General features: G+C 31.1%; 1 protein-coding gene, 1 long non-coding RNA gene and 1 pseudogene across 2 annotated transcripts; 2 read left to right on the forward strand and 1 right to left on the reverse strand.

Annotated features, from left to right (window-relative positions):
• Positions 234–858, forward strand: LOC109342533 (mavicyanin-like). The gene is made up of 2 exons (XM_019580507.1): positions 234–450; positions 593–858. The coding sequence occupies exons 1-2, from the start codon at positions 279–281 to the stop codon at positions 793–795; spliced, it is 375 nt and encodes a 124-aa protein (XP_019436052.1). The 5' UTR covers positions 234–278; the 3' UTR covers positions 796–858.
• Positions 1298–2003, forward strand: LOC109343097. Its single transcript, XR_002107163.1, has 2 exons — positions 1298–1522; positions 1703–2003. It is a non-coding gene; the product is annotated as an uncharacterized LOC109343097 (long non-coding RNA).
• LOC109343098 lies at positions 7864–13771 on the reverse strand (annotated as a pseudogene).

Here is a 15435-nt window from a genome sequence, read left to right on the forward strand (position 1 = left end):
TTATTAAATCTGTATTTTATTTTCTAGAAGTAGATGAATCATGTGATTATTAATTCGTGGCAATTATCTAATCAGGATATATAGACAGTAAATGTTAAAAAATAATACAATATATGTGACTACCTAATCTTACAACATCATAATGTTGTGAGCCTCCAACCCTTTGTAATTACAATATGCTATTGGAAACGTTTCTTATTCATTGATTATTAGATATATAAGATTATAAGCTAAATTGTAATCACTTCAGATTTTGAAGGTAAGAAAAAGTAACAAAAATGGGTTCTCAAACTTACCAATGTTTCTGTATAATTTGCTTCATGGCATCCATTAATTTGCTCTATGCAAAGGGAGAAATGTACACTGTAGGTGATATCTATGGTTGGAATGACTTCTTTGATTTCAATAATTGGTCTGATGGAAAAGAATTTCATGTTGGTGATATTCTAGGTAAGAATAAAGTTTCACATTATTGCATAAACTCAAAATGATACATATTTGTATATTTCATTACTTTGTTGTTGAAAAATTTCACAACCTTATGATAAATTATACTTAACAATATATAACCATGTTCATACTTTGTTAACAGTGTTCAACTATGAAAGCAGTTTACATAATGTGCTGCAAGTTGATTATAAGGCCTATGATGGCTGCATAACAGATTCATATATACAAAGGTTCAATAATGGCAATGATTCAGTGGTTTTGAAGGAGGGTAGAGCATGGTTCATATGTGGAGTAGAAAATCACTGTCAAAATGGACAGAAGCTGAATATCACTGTAGATTCTTAGTTAATTTTAAGAACTTGGTCTTACATACTATAATAACTTGAATAATGATGTTTTCTTCCACTTGGGAAAAAATGGCTTTTATCAACAAGCTAAAATGTTCTTTATTCTTACTCCATATTTTGTAATATTGATAAAGATTATGAGCCACAATTCAAGGGAAAATGTCATCCATTGTAGTGTAGAAATAAAAATACTAGTGTAACGATAGAAGAGTTGAATAATTGTTCAAATATTGTCCAATTGTACAATGACTTAATATTAGGACAAACCCATCATTTACTGCCATAATTAAAGACACCCATGAAAGCTAACCAAGCAGAAAATCCACAAAAAAAGTGAAAACTAATTCAAACTTGCAATTACTAGAGACATGCACTTTCCAAACTTGATGTGTAGATATTAAATTTTTCTTCCATTATAATTAGTTACCTATAAATTAGATCATAGCTGGGTTATTTTTTACCCTAAAGACATGCACTTTCCAAACCATATTAATAAGAGATGATAGTAGACTACATACAAACATTATTAAACTGTGAAAAATAACAAATACATTAACTTTAAATTGAAGATTCCAAGTTACACATTATTCTTGAGATAGCTACTCATATTGGATAAAGGTGACAACATTGAAATAAAAATATAACATTATATTCCAAGTTACACATTATTCTTGATATAGCTACTCATAAGTCTAAGGAACTTGGCACTAGTGTAGTTGTAGGTGGTAGAGATCTATTAGAGCTTGTTTACGAGTTAGATTTTAGAGGAAAATGAAGAGAGAAAAAATGTTTAAGAGTCACTTTACAAGTATATTTCATGATTCTGAAACCTTTCTCTTCCCTCCATTGCCCACCATTCACCAACTCTCAAACAAGCCCTTAATCTCATTAGTGGACAAGACGAGGTGGAGGAGGTCGGCGAGGTGTAGCAGGTTGAGGAGTTGGAGGACGTCTAGGTGGAGGTCCCCCTTCTATAACCCCAACCAAGGAATCATGGAATGGAGAATGTAGAGGTGGGTGAGATGTAACAATACTAGGATCATTGGTGGATAATGTATCATGAGATGTAGCAATTATTGGCCTTGGAATATTAGTGTTCCAAGATTCCTTCCCTGAAGGAGGAGTTATTGGCTCACTACTAAGGACAGCAGAAACCAAATTCAGACAAATGATTATGTTGAAAATGTGTATAAAACCCATCTTGTGTATGTTGTGTTGTGGCTGTGGGAGGTCTTTGCACTATTGTGCTTGTATTTATAGCTAGAGGAGGAGGTAAAATTAAATGAGAGGAAATGTAAAAAATGGGTTGGTAACAACTTTTTTGAAGTAAATTTCACATTATTTCTTTCATTATCTTACACATGCTTTAAATATATGTTACATTACTTCTCTAATAGTGGGTGAGATAAAATCATAACATAACATTAGAATTAGAGTCCAACTTTTTTTTGTTGTTGTCATGAGATAAAATATGTTATTAATGGGATAAATAAGTTTGATTTTTTATTTTATTTGTAATGCTAACCTCTTTTATGGAAACATGAAATTCTTGGATTAAGTGTTATTCTTGCTCATATGCATATCTTAAGAATATTGAGTGAAAATGCTTTAAACATAAATTAAATTACACAAATTATTCACAATCTTATTCATTCATTTTTAAAAAAAAAATCATATAGACCATAACACTTGTGAATTTTGTCTACCCCAAGCAAGATATTCACACACTTCATACATGACACTTACATTATAAAGGACAAGCTATTGGTATCTCTTTTCACCCATTTGCATAATGTTCCTTGCACATAAAGAACACATATATATTACCTTACACTACCCAAATTTTATTATCTCATTGTATTGCTAGGTTGGTATGATCTCATGTAAGCAACAATCTATCTCTTCTATTATTGAATTTGCTTATAAAAAATTGATACCATCTCTTGTTACCTATTTGCAGTTTGTTTGATATTTGAGTGTGAAAGGAATATGATGGATTTCTCTCTTGGGATATTATGCTTTTATGGATCTCATTATCAACAATGGTAATATGATAATGTTACACTGTCACCTACTATTAATGGAGTGGCTTATGGCATGTGTGATTGTGAGAGCTTTGAAGCCTTCTAGGAAGAAGAAAAAAGAATATTTTCATCCTTTAGTTTTGCAAAAGAATAAGAATGGAGATGTATGTAAATAAATATCAAAGTACACATACTCAGAACTCATATCATTACAAAAATATGTGCATAAATGGGAATGTTGTGGGTCCCATGGAAATACAATTTTAACCCCACACTAGACGGTGGATATATAAGTATTAGACCAATGGTTATTATAACCATTATATAAAATAATATCAGGAGAGAAAGTAATTATTTTTTTACCTAGGAATAAAAGTATCATATCTTTATATTCAAAGAATAATCAATAATATGTTAATTTAATAGTGTAAGATCTTATTAGATTCCTAAAATAATTCAAGAGTTTAATTCTTCTGAATGATACTTATTGAGAAAAACATACATAGAAAAAGATTAGTTTTTTACCTAAAAAGTTGAGTAAATTATGATAATATCAAAAAATAATATTTAAAGGATAAAAGTATCTCCCTTTTAATTTTTATGTTGATTTTGATGTACTTCTTACTTGGTGTCTTTCTAAAGTACCTTTTGCCTACTTGTTTCTTTTTTGTTTACCATAGAAGATAAACAATTATTTCTGAGAGTTAAAGGAATGGTTAAAGGATTTGTAACTAATGGAGGTAAAAGGGCACAAAATAATGGATAATGACGTGTGGGGGCGTTTTATTCTTCTATGAATACAATTAGTCATTGTACACATTCAACTACTCTATTCTTCTTTATTTCCTGGTACACGTTTCTTCTTTAGTATAAAAGAACATCACTATATTATTTCGATATTTTTATTTTTTATAATTTGGCCCACTTTCTTTCTCAGCTGTTATTATAGTTTACAAATTAAGTTGATTTAATTAGATTTAGTCAAATACATAAAGGCGATGTATCTGTTTCTGGGAAAGAGTATTTATTATAGTCTATTTGATGAGGCTTTATTCACATCAACAGTGTCTGTTACTTTTTTTTTTTAAATGTAAATAAATGAAGTTATTCCGATACCTTTATTTCCAGATACTAATATTTGTTGGTCATTGTTGTATAATAATGTTTTTTGTTTAAATTAGTTTCAGGTACTATCTAAATATATACATAACTTTAAATTATAAAAAAAATAAACTTGTAAAATATGTGATTGACAATTGACAAGCACTTTCAGATTAAAAACAGTTACTAAATATTTCACAACTAATCAATATTTGTATTAAAAAAATTGAATATAGTTATTGTATATAATAATTTATCTAGATATATTATATTTATGTTGGGGATGTTCTAGGTAGGAGTAATGTTTCACTATATATATATATATATATATATTTGCATATTTTATTACTTGTATGTTCATACTTTTGTTGTTGGAAATATTCATAATCACATGATCAATTATACTGAACAGTATATAATCATTCTCATACTTTATATATATAGCGTAGTTTCCAGTACACATGTTCTCTTAAACTTTCTTGATTTTATTCTAAAAAAATAATCTGAAAGTTGGAAGATAAGTGAGAACTCTACAATGCCATGTCTACTACTCTATACATGCAACATGCAACATGCAACATGCAACATGCAACATGCACCTAGATTGCAATAGCAATTTAAATTCAAATAATTATAGATACACATATATACCAATGTATATTATTTTATTATCTACATATATATTATCTTATTGCATATTTTTCATACTTACATTAACTAGTATATTAACTTATATATTTTCATACTAGCACTAGCTTTGTCCGATGCTCATATCATAGGGCATTGATTAAGAATTCAAAAGTGCAAAAAAAAAAATGCATGAAAGGTGATTATTAAATATGAAATATTTAAAAATTCAAATTTTACATTTTTAATAAATAATGCTATATTTGGATTACTCTTTTAAAAAGTATTCACTTATGTACCTTATGTTTGTATACTTTATCGGTTTTGCAATATTGTAGAAATAAAGCTACTACCCTTGATTAAAGACACCCATGAAAGCTACACAATATATCATAATATTGAAGGTACCAAGTTACACATTATTCAGCTACTCGTATAAACTAAGGCCTTGTTTGAGAGTTGGATCAAGGAGATTGGAAGGTTTTAGAGGGTTTCTCAAATCTTCCAAAACCTTTCATGTGTCCATTTTCAAAGTTCCCCCAATTTGAGGTTTTTGGAGATAAAATATTAAAATAGCTAAATATGTTTAGTAATAATATATAATTATATATTATTGTTCATTTCTCATTGTTAATTATATTTTAAGGGAAAATAAAAAAATATTTTTACATTATCATTAGTTTACCCTCATTCGTCTAAATTTTATATTACTCTCAAACAAGAGAGAAGATTTCCTTCCTTTTTCATTCCCTTCCTCCCTATTCCTAAGCCTTTAATTCCTCTACTTCCCTTTTCCTCCTAACTCCCAAACAAAACCTAAACGACTTGGCACTTAGTAGATAAGAGGAGGTCGGTGATTGAAAACCTATCATGTGTATTGTGTTGTGGGAGATCTCTGCACTCTTGTCTTGTATTTATAGCTAAAAGAGGTGCTAAAATTAAATGAGAGGGAATATAAAAAAATGGGAGGGATCCACTTACTTAAAGAGTAATTCTTTTTAACTTATTCATCATTCTAACCATCAATTTTTTTGGAAAATTCAATGGTTAAAATTTTTATAAGTAAATTTCACATTGTTTCTCTCTTTATCTTAGATATAGTTTAAATATAGTTGGATTACTCTTCTCAAATAATTGATTATGAGGAATAAATCTTGCTATTAGAATCAAATCTCAATTTATTTTAGTTGTCATGTAATAAAATATGGCATTAAACCAATAAATAGGGTTGATTTTTTATTTTATTTGTAACATAATTGATGTTGACCTCTTTTATGGATACATGAAATTCTTGGATCATGTCTCATTCTTCCTCATATGCATATCTTAAGAAAATTCTTTTGCAGTCAAATTGCTTTTAAATAGAGAATTCTAGGTCATATGTCATTCTCATTATATTAATATGCATTGAATGTTTAGATTCTTTGATATAGTAAAAATGAGTGGAGTTCACTTATTCTAAAAATAATTTTTTAAAATTTACTTTATATTTTAACTATTTTAGGGAAATATAATGGTATAAATCTAAACTATTTCAAACAATTAAATTTCCTTAGAATTGGTGGGTAAAATGTGGGTTAAGTTTATAAAAGTTACTATATGAGTAATGAATGTCATTGCTAGTAAAATATGAGTCTAATTTATATGGATTGTCCGTATAAAAATCTATAGATAGTCAATATATTATTTATTAAACATTTATATATTTTAAAGTCAGTGATAATAAAATATGAATGATGAGTGATGCAATAACAATGTAAAAAACTATTATAATATTATACATATTTTTCTCTAAAATTATAGTATTTTAATGGGGAGCTCCTCTAATATTCTAATATGCAAGAGATATTCACACTTCTCTTCTTGCTTTTAAAGAACACGATTAATACATATGAATTTCACTCTATTGTGATGTATTTAAAATTTGGACAGACATGAACGAATAAATAGTGGGTTATGGCCTATGAAGGACCACATCCCATCCAAAAATGACGGTTTCCAATTCTAAGTTTAATATTTAATGAAATTTCTATCTTACAATAATGACAGATTACGTTTCACACATGGTTTTCCTTTAAAAGTATTTTGCTCTCGTGTTATTAATAATGTTTATGTATAAAAAGTATTTGTCCTTTCATTTTTGCAATTTGAAATTTGCCTTTATTATATTTAAATATAAAATTTTATATAATTAATAATTATTTGTAATTATATTGAAATAATTTTTCTCCATCTTTTTTTGGACCGGACAAAACAAAATATTAGAGTTGATGTTGTGTGGACCAATAGGATGGTCCGATTACTTACCGAGCTTGAAAACGACTTTGATTTACCAATGAGGAATTGAATTGCTTTAAATAGAGGAAATTCTAATCGAACAATATTAAATATGGAAAGTAAATCGGACGGTTTACTAAAAATTATAAAAGAAATAAAACACGCTCTAATAATTTATTTTACTTCAATAAAAAACAGTTGGACATATGGAACTTTAACATTATATGTAATTATTAATTATATAAATTTTGTATTTATACATTTATATATGAAATTGTTCCATGTAATAAGACAATTTAACCATTTAAACTAATTAAATCTAATATGTAACTTCTTTCGATTTAATTTTCAGCTCGAGTTTCATAATATTAATTGAGTAATTTTCTATTTTTTTATTTAAAGTGAATCGCATGGTTCATCTTCCATATTATTCAAGTTTAACCAGATTTAAGACAATTATACTAAAATTTACCTTAGGTCAAAATAGTTCCACCTCTCATTTATATTTATGTTTATAGATTATTATTGAGTTCCCAAAAGTCACCTTAATGTAACTTGTGGGACATAAACTTCAAATTAAATGCTATATTAATTTTTTTAAATATACTTAACAATCTATTAATATTATTAATTTTAATTTATTGTTGCGTTGCAATTTGCAAAGCAAAGGGGAGAAATTTCTACTCCATAAAAAAATGAGAGTCATTCCCAACTCTTGGTTCTTTTTATATGTATTCCTGTATCTATTACATATTAGATAAATAATGAATTAATTTTATAAAATACAATGGTTCATTATTCAGTAAAGATTTGCCAAAAGATAGACATAGATATGGAGGCAAAACATATTTAAGCTTATATTTGTTATTTGAAATAAGGAAGAAAATCATTTATTGATAAAGTATTTAATTAAATATTGATTTATTAACTTAAATATATAAAATAAATTTTTAACCTGTTCAAAAAGAAGTAGGGTTAAACAACTACTATTGAAAAATAAAATAGTAGATGATATACTAACAAAAAAAATTCTCGGTGATTCTTCATTTTTTTCATTAATTTTATGTGGTACATTGTAGTACGGGGAATTCGGTATGAAACTTGCAAGATAAGCTAGAGAATTTGGTATGGTTTCAACCAGTGATCAACATATTTCTCAATTTTGGGAGCTAGATCTCATGGTATATTCTGCAACAAGTTGAGCAAAAGATGAAGACTTATCCTCTAGCAATGTTGTAGGAGTATCATACTCCTCTATAAGTCCTGCACCAATGTCCAATTATATCAGAAAAATGGCATATCAAGGTACAAAAATATGAACAAAGTTTTATGAAAAATATCCTACCTTGATTAAGAAGCAACACCATATTACTGTCAATAACAGAAGTTATTCTATGTGCAATTGTAATGACTGTAGAGTTAGTGAAATGTTGCTTAAGAGTTTGTTGAATCAAATTATCTGTAGCTGTATCAACTGATGCAGTGGCTTCATCAAGCACCAAAACCTTGCTTTTCTTAAGCAGTACTCTACCAAGGCACACTAGTTGTCTCTGACCCATGCTCCAGTTTTCACCATTCTCACTAACTGTGTCATACATTTTGATATTTAACAATGTAGTTTAAGTTGATAAATAGATACAAACTGTAGTTATGTTCGACGAAAATATAAGACAAACCTGGAGAGTCTAGTTTTCCTTCTTTGTTTCTAACTTCATCTCCAAGTTGACACTTATCTAAGGCCTATTGTAGAGAATGTCAATAAGAGAAAGGGATTACTATTTCGAAAAACAATTACAAGCTTAGTATTTTCGACAGAAAGTAGTGCATGAGTGTGTGCATAAGTTTAACAAACAAACCCGACCTACCTCCCAAATTTGGGCGTCGGAGTACTCTTCCAGTGGGTCTAGATTGTTTCTAACTGTTCCTTCAAACATGGTTGGATCTTGAGGAATAATACTTAGTTTAGACCTCAAATCATGAAGTCCAATTGAAGAGATGTTGATGCCATCAATCATAACTCGTCCAGCAGTAGGTTCAACAATTCGGAAAAGTGCTTGTATGAGAGTTGATTTACCACTTCCTGTTCTCCCAACAATGCCAGTTCTCAGTCCTCCAGGAAATGTGCAAGTGAGGCCACGCAGCACGAGTGGAAGATGGGGCGCGTAACGAATCTTAATCATCCGAAACAAATTGTTACATATGTAGAACAGACATATTGCGAAAATAAGCTATAGAATAGCTTGTATCCCAAGCATAATTATTCTGTTCAGAAGCTAACTTCTAACCAGTCAGGGAAAGAAAACCTTGCACTAGTCTCATAATTGAAAAGCTTGTATGGCATCAAACAAAACACTAATAGTTACCTGCAAGTCATGAATATCAACCCCGCCATAGTAGGGCCAAGAAGGATCTGGTCGATTTTCTTCAACAATAAGGGAAGGTTCACTAGGAATGCAAGCATATTGCAGCATTCTTTCTACTGATATAATTTTGTTCTCCAAGTTGCAAATGTTCCATATCACCCAAGCTTGTATCATGTTTAATTTAAGTCCATAGGTAACAGCTAAACCAGCCATGGCTGCAAAAATAAGAATAGATAATAGACAAACAGTTACATTCAATTCTCAATCACAAAAGCTGGGTTAGTTTCGATAGGCAACAAATTCCAAAGTTTGAATTATGTACCTGGATCTATGACTCCCTGTGGAATAGATATCAAGACTATCAAGGAAAAGGCAAATGTCATAGAAGACAACATATCTAAGCGGAAGCACAACCATTCCATAGCACCAGCAATATTGAACCATGGCCGAGAATATGCATCGTTCAGTTTCATATTTGATTGTCGAAATCTTGACTGCTGATCAAAGCTTCTAATGGTTGATATACCCGAAATTGTTTCAGCAAAGTGTTGAATGATTGGGGCTTTGGTTACTCCAAGTAAACGTGATAGTTCTCGTGCCGATGGTATATAATGTTGCTGCATAATCATAAATTCATAACACGTTAGCTAACACCATATCAGATCATATAATCGAGTGATATAATAACCAAGCCGTAATCCTACTAGGTGGGGCGAACTTATATAACGGAGTAATAATTTTTTCAAAATCAATTAGTACATAATCAGTGCAGGGATAAGCTTTGCAAAACAAGGATGTAGACAATGCAAGAAGCATGTGCAAGCCTATTATCAAAAGCAGCATGATCCAAACAATACCTGATAACAGATGCTGATTGCTATCACGGGTATAAAAACAATGAAAACTTGCCATGCAACCTGAGACATCACTGCTATAGTTCCAAAAAGCTGGATCAACGATAAGGAAAGTCCATTAAATTGATAAGGGATCTCTGTATCTACTGCACTTTGGTCAGTAGAAGCCTGCAAGATAGTTCATACATGGAGAAGAAAAGTGTTAAATCTAAAGGATAAAGTTATTTAAGAGACAAAAATGAACTTTCACAAAATCAGAATAGAAAAAATGGGTTATCACATACTCTATTAAGGATTCGTCCACTTGGAGTGGAATCAAAAAAGGACATTGCTGCGCGGAAAATGCAGTGATGCATCTTATTGAAGAGTATAGTGGCAGTCTCAAAACCAACTATGATAAGAAAAATCAGTCTAGCAAGGATGCATAAAGAACTTGCAAAAGACAAACCAACATAAACTGCTATAAGGGTTATTTCTCCAACAGGTGGCTCAACATCTGATGAGATAGGAGTTGCCCAAGCCATCCAATAGTTACTTCCAATTTGAAGAACTTGAAGGAGAATCTGAGCCAACAATATAACTGGTATAAGAGCTCCTCCAAATGCCATTGTAATATAACTCCAATAGACTGAAAACCCAACTTTTCCTTTCTCTCTTTCTTCTTCTTGCACAAGTTGTCCTACTGGCTCACTTTTGTCATCTGTTTTATCAGTCTGTGAATCTTTTTCTTTAACATCGAGATCACCGGAGACATTTGCATCTTGATCCAAGGTACTTATTTCATTAGATACTGTCTCTTCATCTTGTGAATTTAGTGCAGACAAAGCTTGTTGATGTGCACCAACAAGTTCCATAAAATTAGAACCACTGTTCATCAGATTAGAATACTTCCCACATTCAGTGATATTCCCATCTTTCATTACCTAACAAGGCATGATGATATGAAGAAGAAGTTAATTTAAAGAAACAAACATAAAAATAAAATAAAAACTCTCTTCAAATCAATGACTACAAATTTCTGAGAAAAGTATTAATCACCAATATAAGGTCGGCAGAAGGTAAGAACTCCACTTGATGAGTGACATAAACCACAGTCTTTGAACTCAAGAGGCCCATCAAGCATTCCTACCATATACAGATAAAACAATTATATATAAGTGCCAAGCCATTGCAAGAATTGCATTTCAAAAGAGTACAAAAATAAGTAGCACTAGCTAAAAGTATAATAACTAGTTTATGTTGCCCATAATGAAACTGAATACCTTAAAGAGGTGAGAGCCTGTATGAGCATCCACTGCACTAAAAGGATCATCAAATAGATATATATCAGCATCCTGGTAAAGCGCGCGTGCAATTTGTATTCTTTGCTTCTGTCCACCACTCATATTTATTCCACGCTCACCGATTATTGTTTGATCACCAAATGGCAAAATCTCAAGATCCTTCTTCAAGGAACAGGCTTCAAGTACCTTCGCATACCAATCCCTATCCATCTCCTTACCAAACAATATATTGTCCTCTATCTTGCCACTTTGTATCCATGGTGATTGAGCAACATATGCCTTTGATCCACTCATTTTTAAGATGCCGGATATCTTCGGTATTTCGCCTAGCAAGCAAGAAAGTAAAGTAGATTTGCCTGATCCAACAGTGCCACAAACAGCAACATTCATGCCCTTTGAAACTTTGAGATTTATGTTTTCCAGTGCTATAGTAGGAGAAGATAAATCCCAAGAGAAATTCCCGTCTACTATTTCAATTGCGGTATTAGAACTACCATGTGGAAGCCTCTCTACAGCATCCAACTGCTGGTCCTGTAGACGAAGAAATGATGAAATCCTATCAAGAGAAACCTTAGTTTGAGCAATTGCTGAAATAGTATCCGGAATACCATAAATGGAGTCTTGAAGAATCCTGAATGTTGCAAGTGCAGACAAAATCTTCCCTGATTCAAGAGGGATCCCTATAAGAATACAAGTACCGAAAGAAACCGCAGAGACAAACATAGGGGTACACCAAAACACAAATGCACTGATGGCTGAAGTAAGAAGATATTTTTTTAACCAGCCTTGCTCAGTTTTCCTGAACTCAGTTATCTTAAACAGAAACTTCATTTCCCAACCCTGTAGCTTGAGGATCCTCATGTTCCTTAAAACCTCGGATGTTGCCTTCATTCTCGTATCTTTTGACTCCATCAACTTACTTTGAAACTTCTTTTGAAATGACCCCAAGGGAAAGTTTAATAACATTATAAGGATAGTTGCAACAAAAGCAGCAATTGAAGCAAGGCCAAGGTTTTTATACAAAATCAACAAGGCCAGTATAATTTGCACAGGTACCATCCACAAATTATGGATGGACCAACTGAAGCCACCAACTGTTTCAGCATCCACAGACATGAAATTGATTATTTCTCCAGAAGTATGGTCCTTCCTTGATTGGCATGAAAGGCTCAAGGATTTATTATAAATCATTGTGACGAGTAGCGCTCGGATTCGAATACCAACTTGCTGCAGCCTAAAGGCCTCATGTCGTTGGGCCAGGCACTCTATAAGCTTAGCAAAAAAGAATGCAGAAACCAACATATAACCTTGGTTTTCAGAACGCCTTTTTCCAGCAAGGTATTGCACAAAAGAATCAATAAGATAAGGACCAACATAAGACGCCAATGTGTTCAACATTGCAAGAAAACCTGTGAAAATAATCTCTTTCCATGCTGAGAGTACTAATGACTTAGCCAGCTTAAGTGTGCTCACATTGTTGACTGCACCACAATCTGCTTCTAGATCATCTCTAAATGTCGGAAAAGCTCCAATTATACTATTTCTACTGTCAAGTTGAGGAACATCCTCAAGGTCTAAGGTCTTCTTATTTCCAAGAGCAATAAGAGGACCTACCCAAGAGAATGTAAGAATGCTGAAAATTCCAGCATTTGAGAAAGGGGTAACAGTGTCATCCCCTTTGGCCTCTTTTGACCCTAAGCCATTGCTAACAGATGTATCACCATTCAAAAGAGGTTCTTGAAGAATACTACTATCTTCACTCTCATTTTTTAGAAAGTAACCAACATAACAGAAGAAAAACCCCACACAGGTGGATACTGCATCAGAAACCAAGTACTGAACTGGTAGCACAATATGTTTTCCATAGAGAAAAACAATGTCCACTACAAAGCAATAACATGAAATAAAGAGATAGAGAACAAACCATATTCTGAAGAAAGATGAGAACCTTCTTTTACCAGAACATAAGAAGAAATATTGTTTATGCATGCAAACACAAACAACACCCCAAGCAACTGTTTTGAGTGCTAAATCCAAAAGGGTCACAGACTTTTCTTCTGACCAACCACTTCTATACCAATAGAAGAAGTTAAAGAGACATAGAAAAAGATTTAAAGCAGAAGCACCCAGAGAATAAAAAAAGGACTTTTTCAAAAGGGTGTCATTCGATTTTTCTTTGGAGTCATGTCTTGCTCCAATTGTGAATTTGTTCCAAACACATGACACTAAAACTACAAATAGTAACAGTAGATGGAAGGAAGCAGATAAAGCATGAAGGAAAATGGGTTTAAGGAGAAAATCATAGGAAGAGTGCATGAAGGAAAAGGATGAAGAAACAAACAACATAGCTAGTACTTGAATGAATAACAAACAAAAAGAAACTTCTTTTGTTGTTGAAAATTCAATGATATGTGAGAAACTGGATTGTCTTGCAGTTCGTGTTGATAGAACTCCAAGGGATGCAGTTTATGTTGTAATGGTTTCTATTTTGAAAACAAATGACACAATATTTATACAAAAAAGTTAAGATTATACAGAGTAGAAAAACAACTTATTTATGTTAAGAAGTTGAAAAGCTAGATATAATTGGTTGAAATCATATAAACTTCCAATCAAGTAAAAATGGTTATCTTTTTATCAGAACTTAAAAACTATTTTTTTAAAACTAATCGTTACAAAATGTGTGTTCTGGTGATAAATGAGTTTCATGCAATGTGATTTTATTATTTATCATTTATATTTAATTGTTATTGATTCTTCATACTGATAATAATATATAGTATTGTGATGATTGGATCAGACGATTCGACCAATTTGACCGCTGACCGGACTTGAAAACGGCTATGATTTGTAGTTTTAACCGAATGAAAGTTGAACCGCTTTGAAGCGGAAAAATCCGATCCAACCGCTTTGAAGCGGAAAAATCCGATCCAACCGCGTTAAACCTAGTTTAATTGGAATAACCTGGGAAGTGAACCGGATGGTTCACTTAAAATTAAAAAAAATAATACACTAATCTAATGTTTTATTTTATACATGTCCTAAAAAAGTTGAAACAATATCTTATTTCAACATAAATTACACATATATTAATTATATAAAAAATTGTATTTATATATAAGAATGATAAATTATATAAGAAATCATTCGGTCTGACTAGACTATTTAACCGTTTAAACCGATTAAACCTAATACGAGACATCTTCCGGTTTGATGTCCAACTTGCATTTCACTACTGATACTGTATAAATTTTTACGCTAATAATTTATAAATATTACACTCTTAAAATTTAATATAATATTAAACTTATTTTATCAAATTCTTCATTCAACATATTTTTTAACAAAATCTTATTCAAAAATTGAGGAGGCTTAACTTTAGATTTCCAATAAATTGCTCAAAGGCATGACAATTATTGCTTTGAATGGGTAAATTAGGGTTGCAATCATAAAGTATGTTACTCTATATTTGTGATTAATTGAAAAAATAGATTTAAGTTAAAATTTTAATAATTAAATATTTTTGAATAAGATATGAAGTAGTACATTTTTGTGGAAACTAAAATGTCACCCATAAATTAGTAGGTAACCATGGTAACTTAATCCTAACACACTCTCTCAAGCCATGTCTCCACAAACATATTTAGCCCTACAATTTCAAATTATACATCATTTTTTTGTTATTTTAACAATTTAAAAAATATAATATTGTTAATCTCTCTCTTTTCATTTTCCTCTTTTATTGTTATACCTGACAACATCTTCAACCTCTAATACCCAATAACATCTTTATAGGATAGCAAATGTCACATACTGAGTGACATACTTTTATGTGACATCAGATGTCCACCCCTAATACCTCATGCCACTACCAAATAACTTAAAAACAACATGTCATTTTTTTTATTTTAAAAAACTTAACTATTTTCAATAACCACATTCCTTTCATTGATTTTAGTTTTCTCAAGAAAAAGTAATTGATGGTTGTAAGTTTTAACTGTCATGACAATTGAGGAGAAGACATAATTTAGTTAGTATATTAGTATTAGATTATTCATGATTAATTCTAAAAACATACTATCGATAATACAAAAAAAAGATTATCCATA

Source organism: Lupinus angustifolius, chromosome LG03, assembly GCF_001865875.1.
Source record: "Lupinus angustifolius cultivar Tanjil chromosome LG03, LupAngTanjil_v1.0, whole genome shotgun sequence".
Lineage (NCBI taxonomy): Eukaryota > Viridiplantae > Streptophyta > Magnoliopsida > Fabales > Fabaceae > Lupinus > Lupinus angustifolius.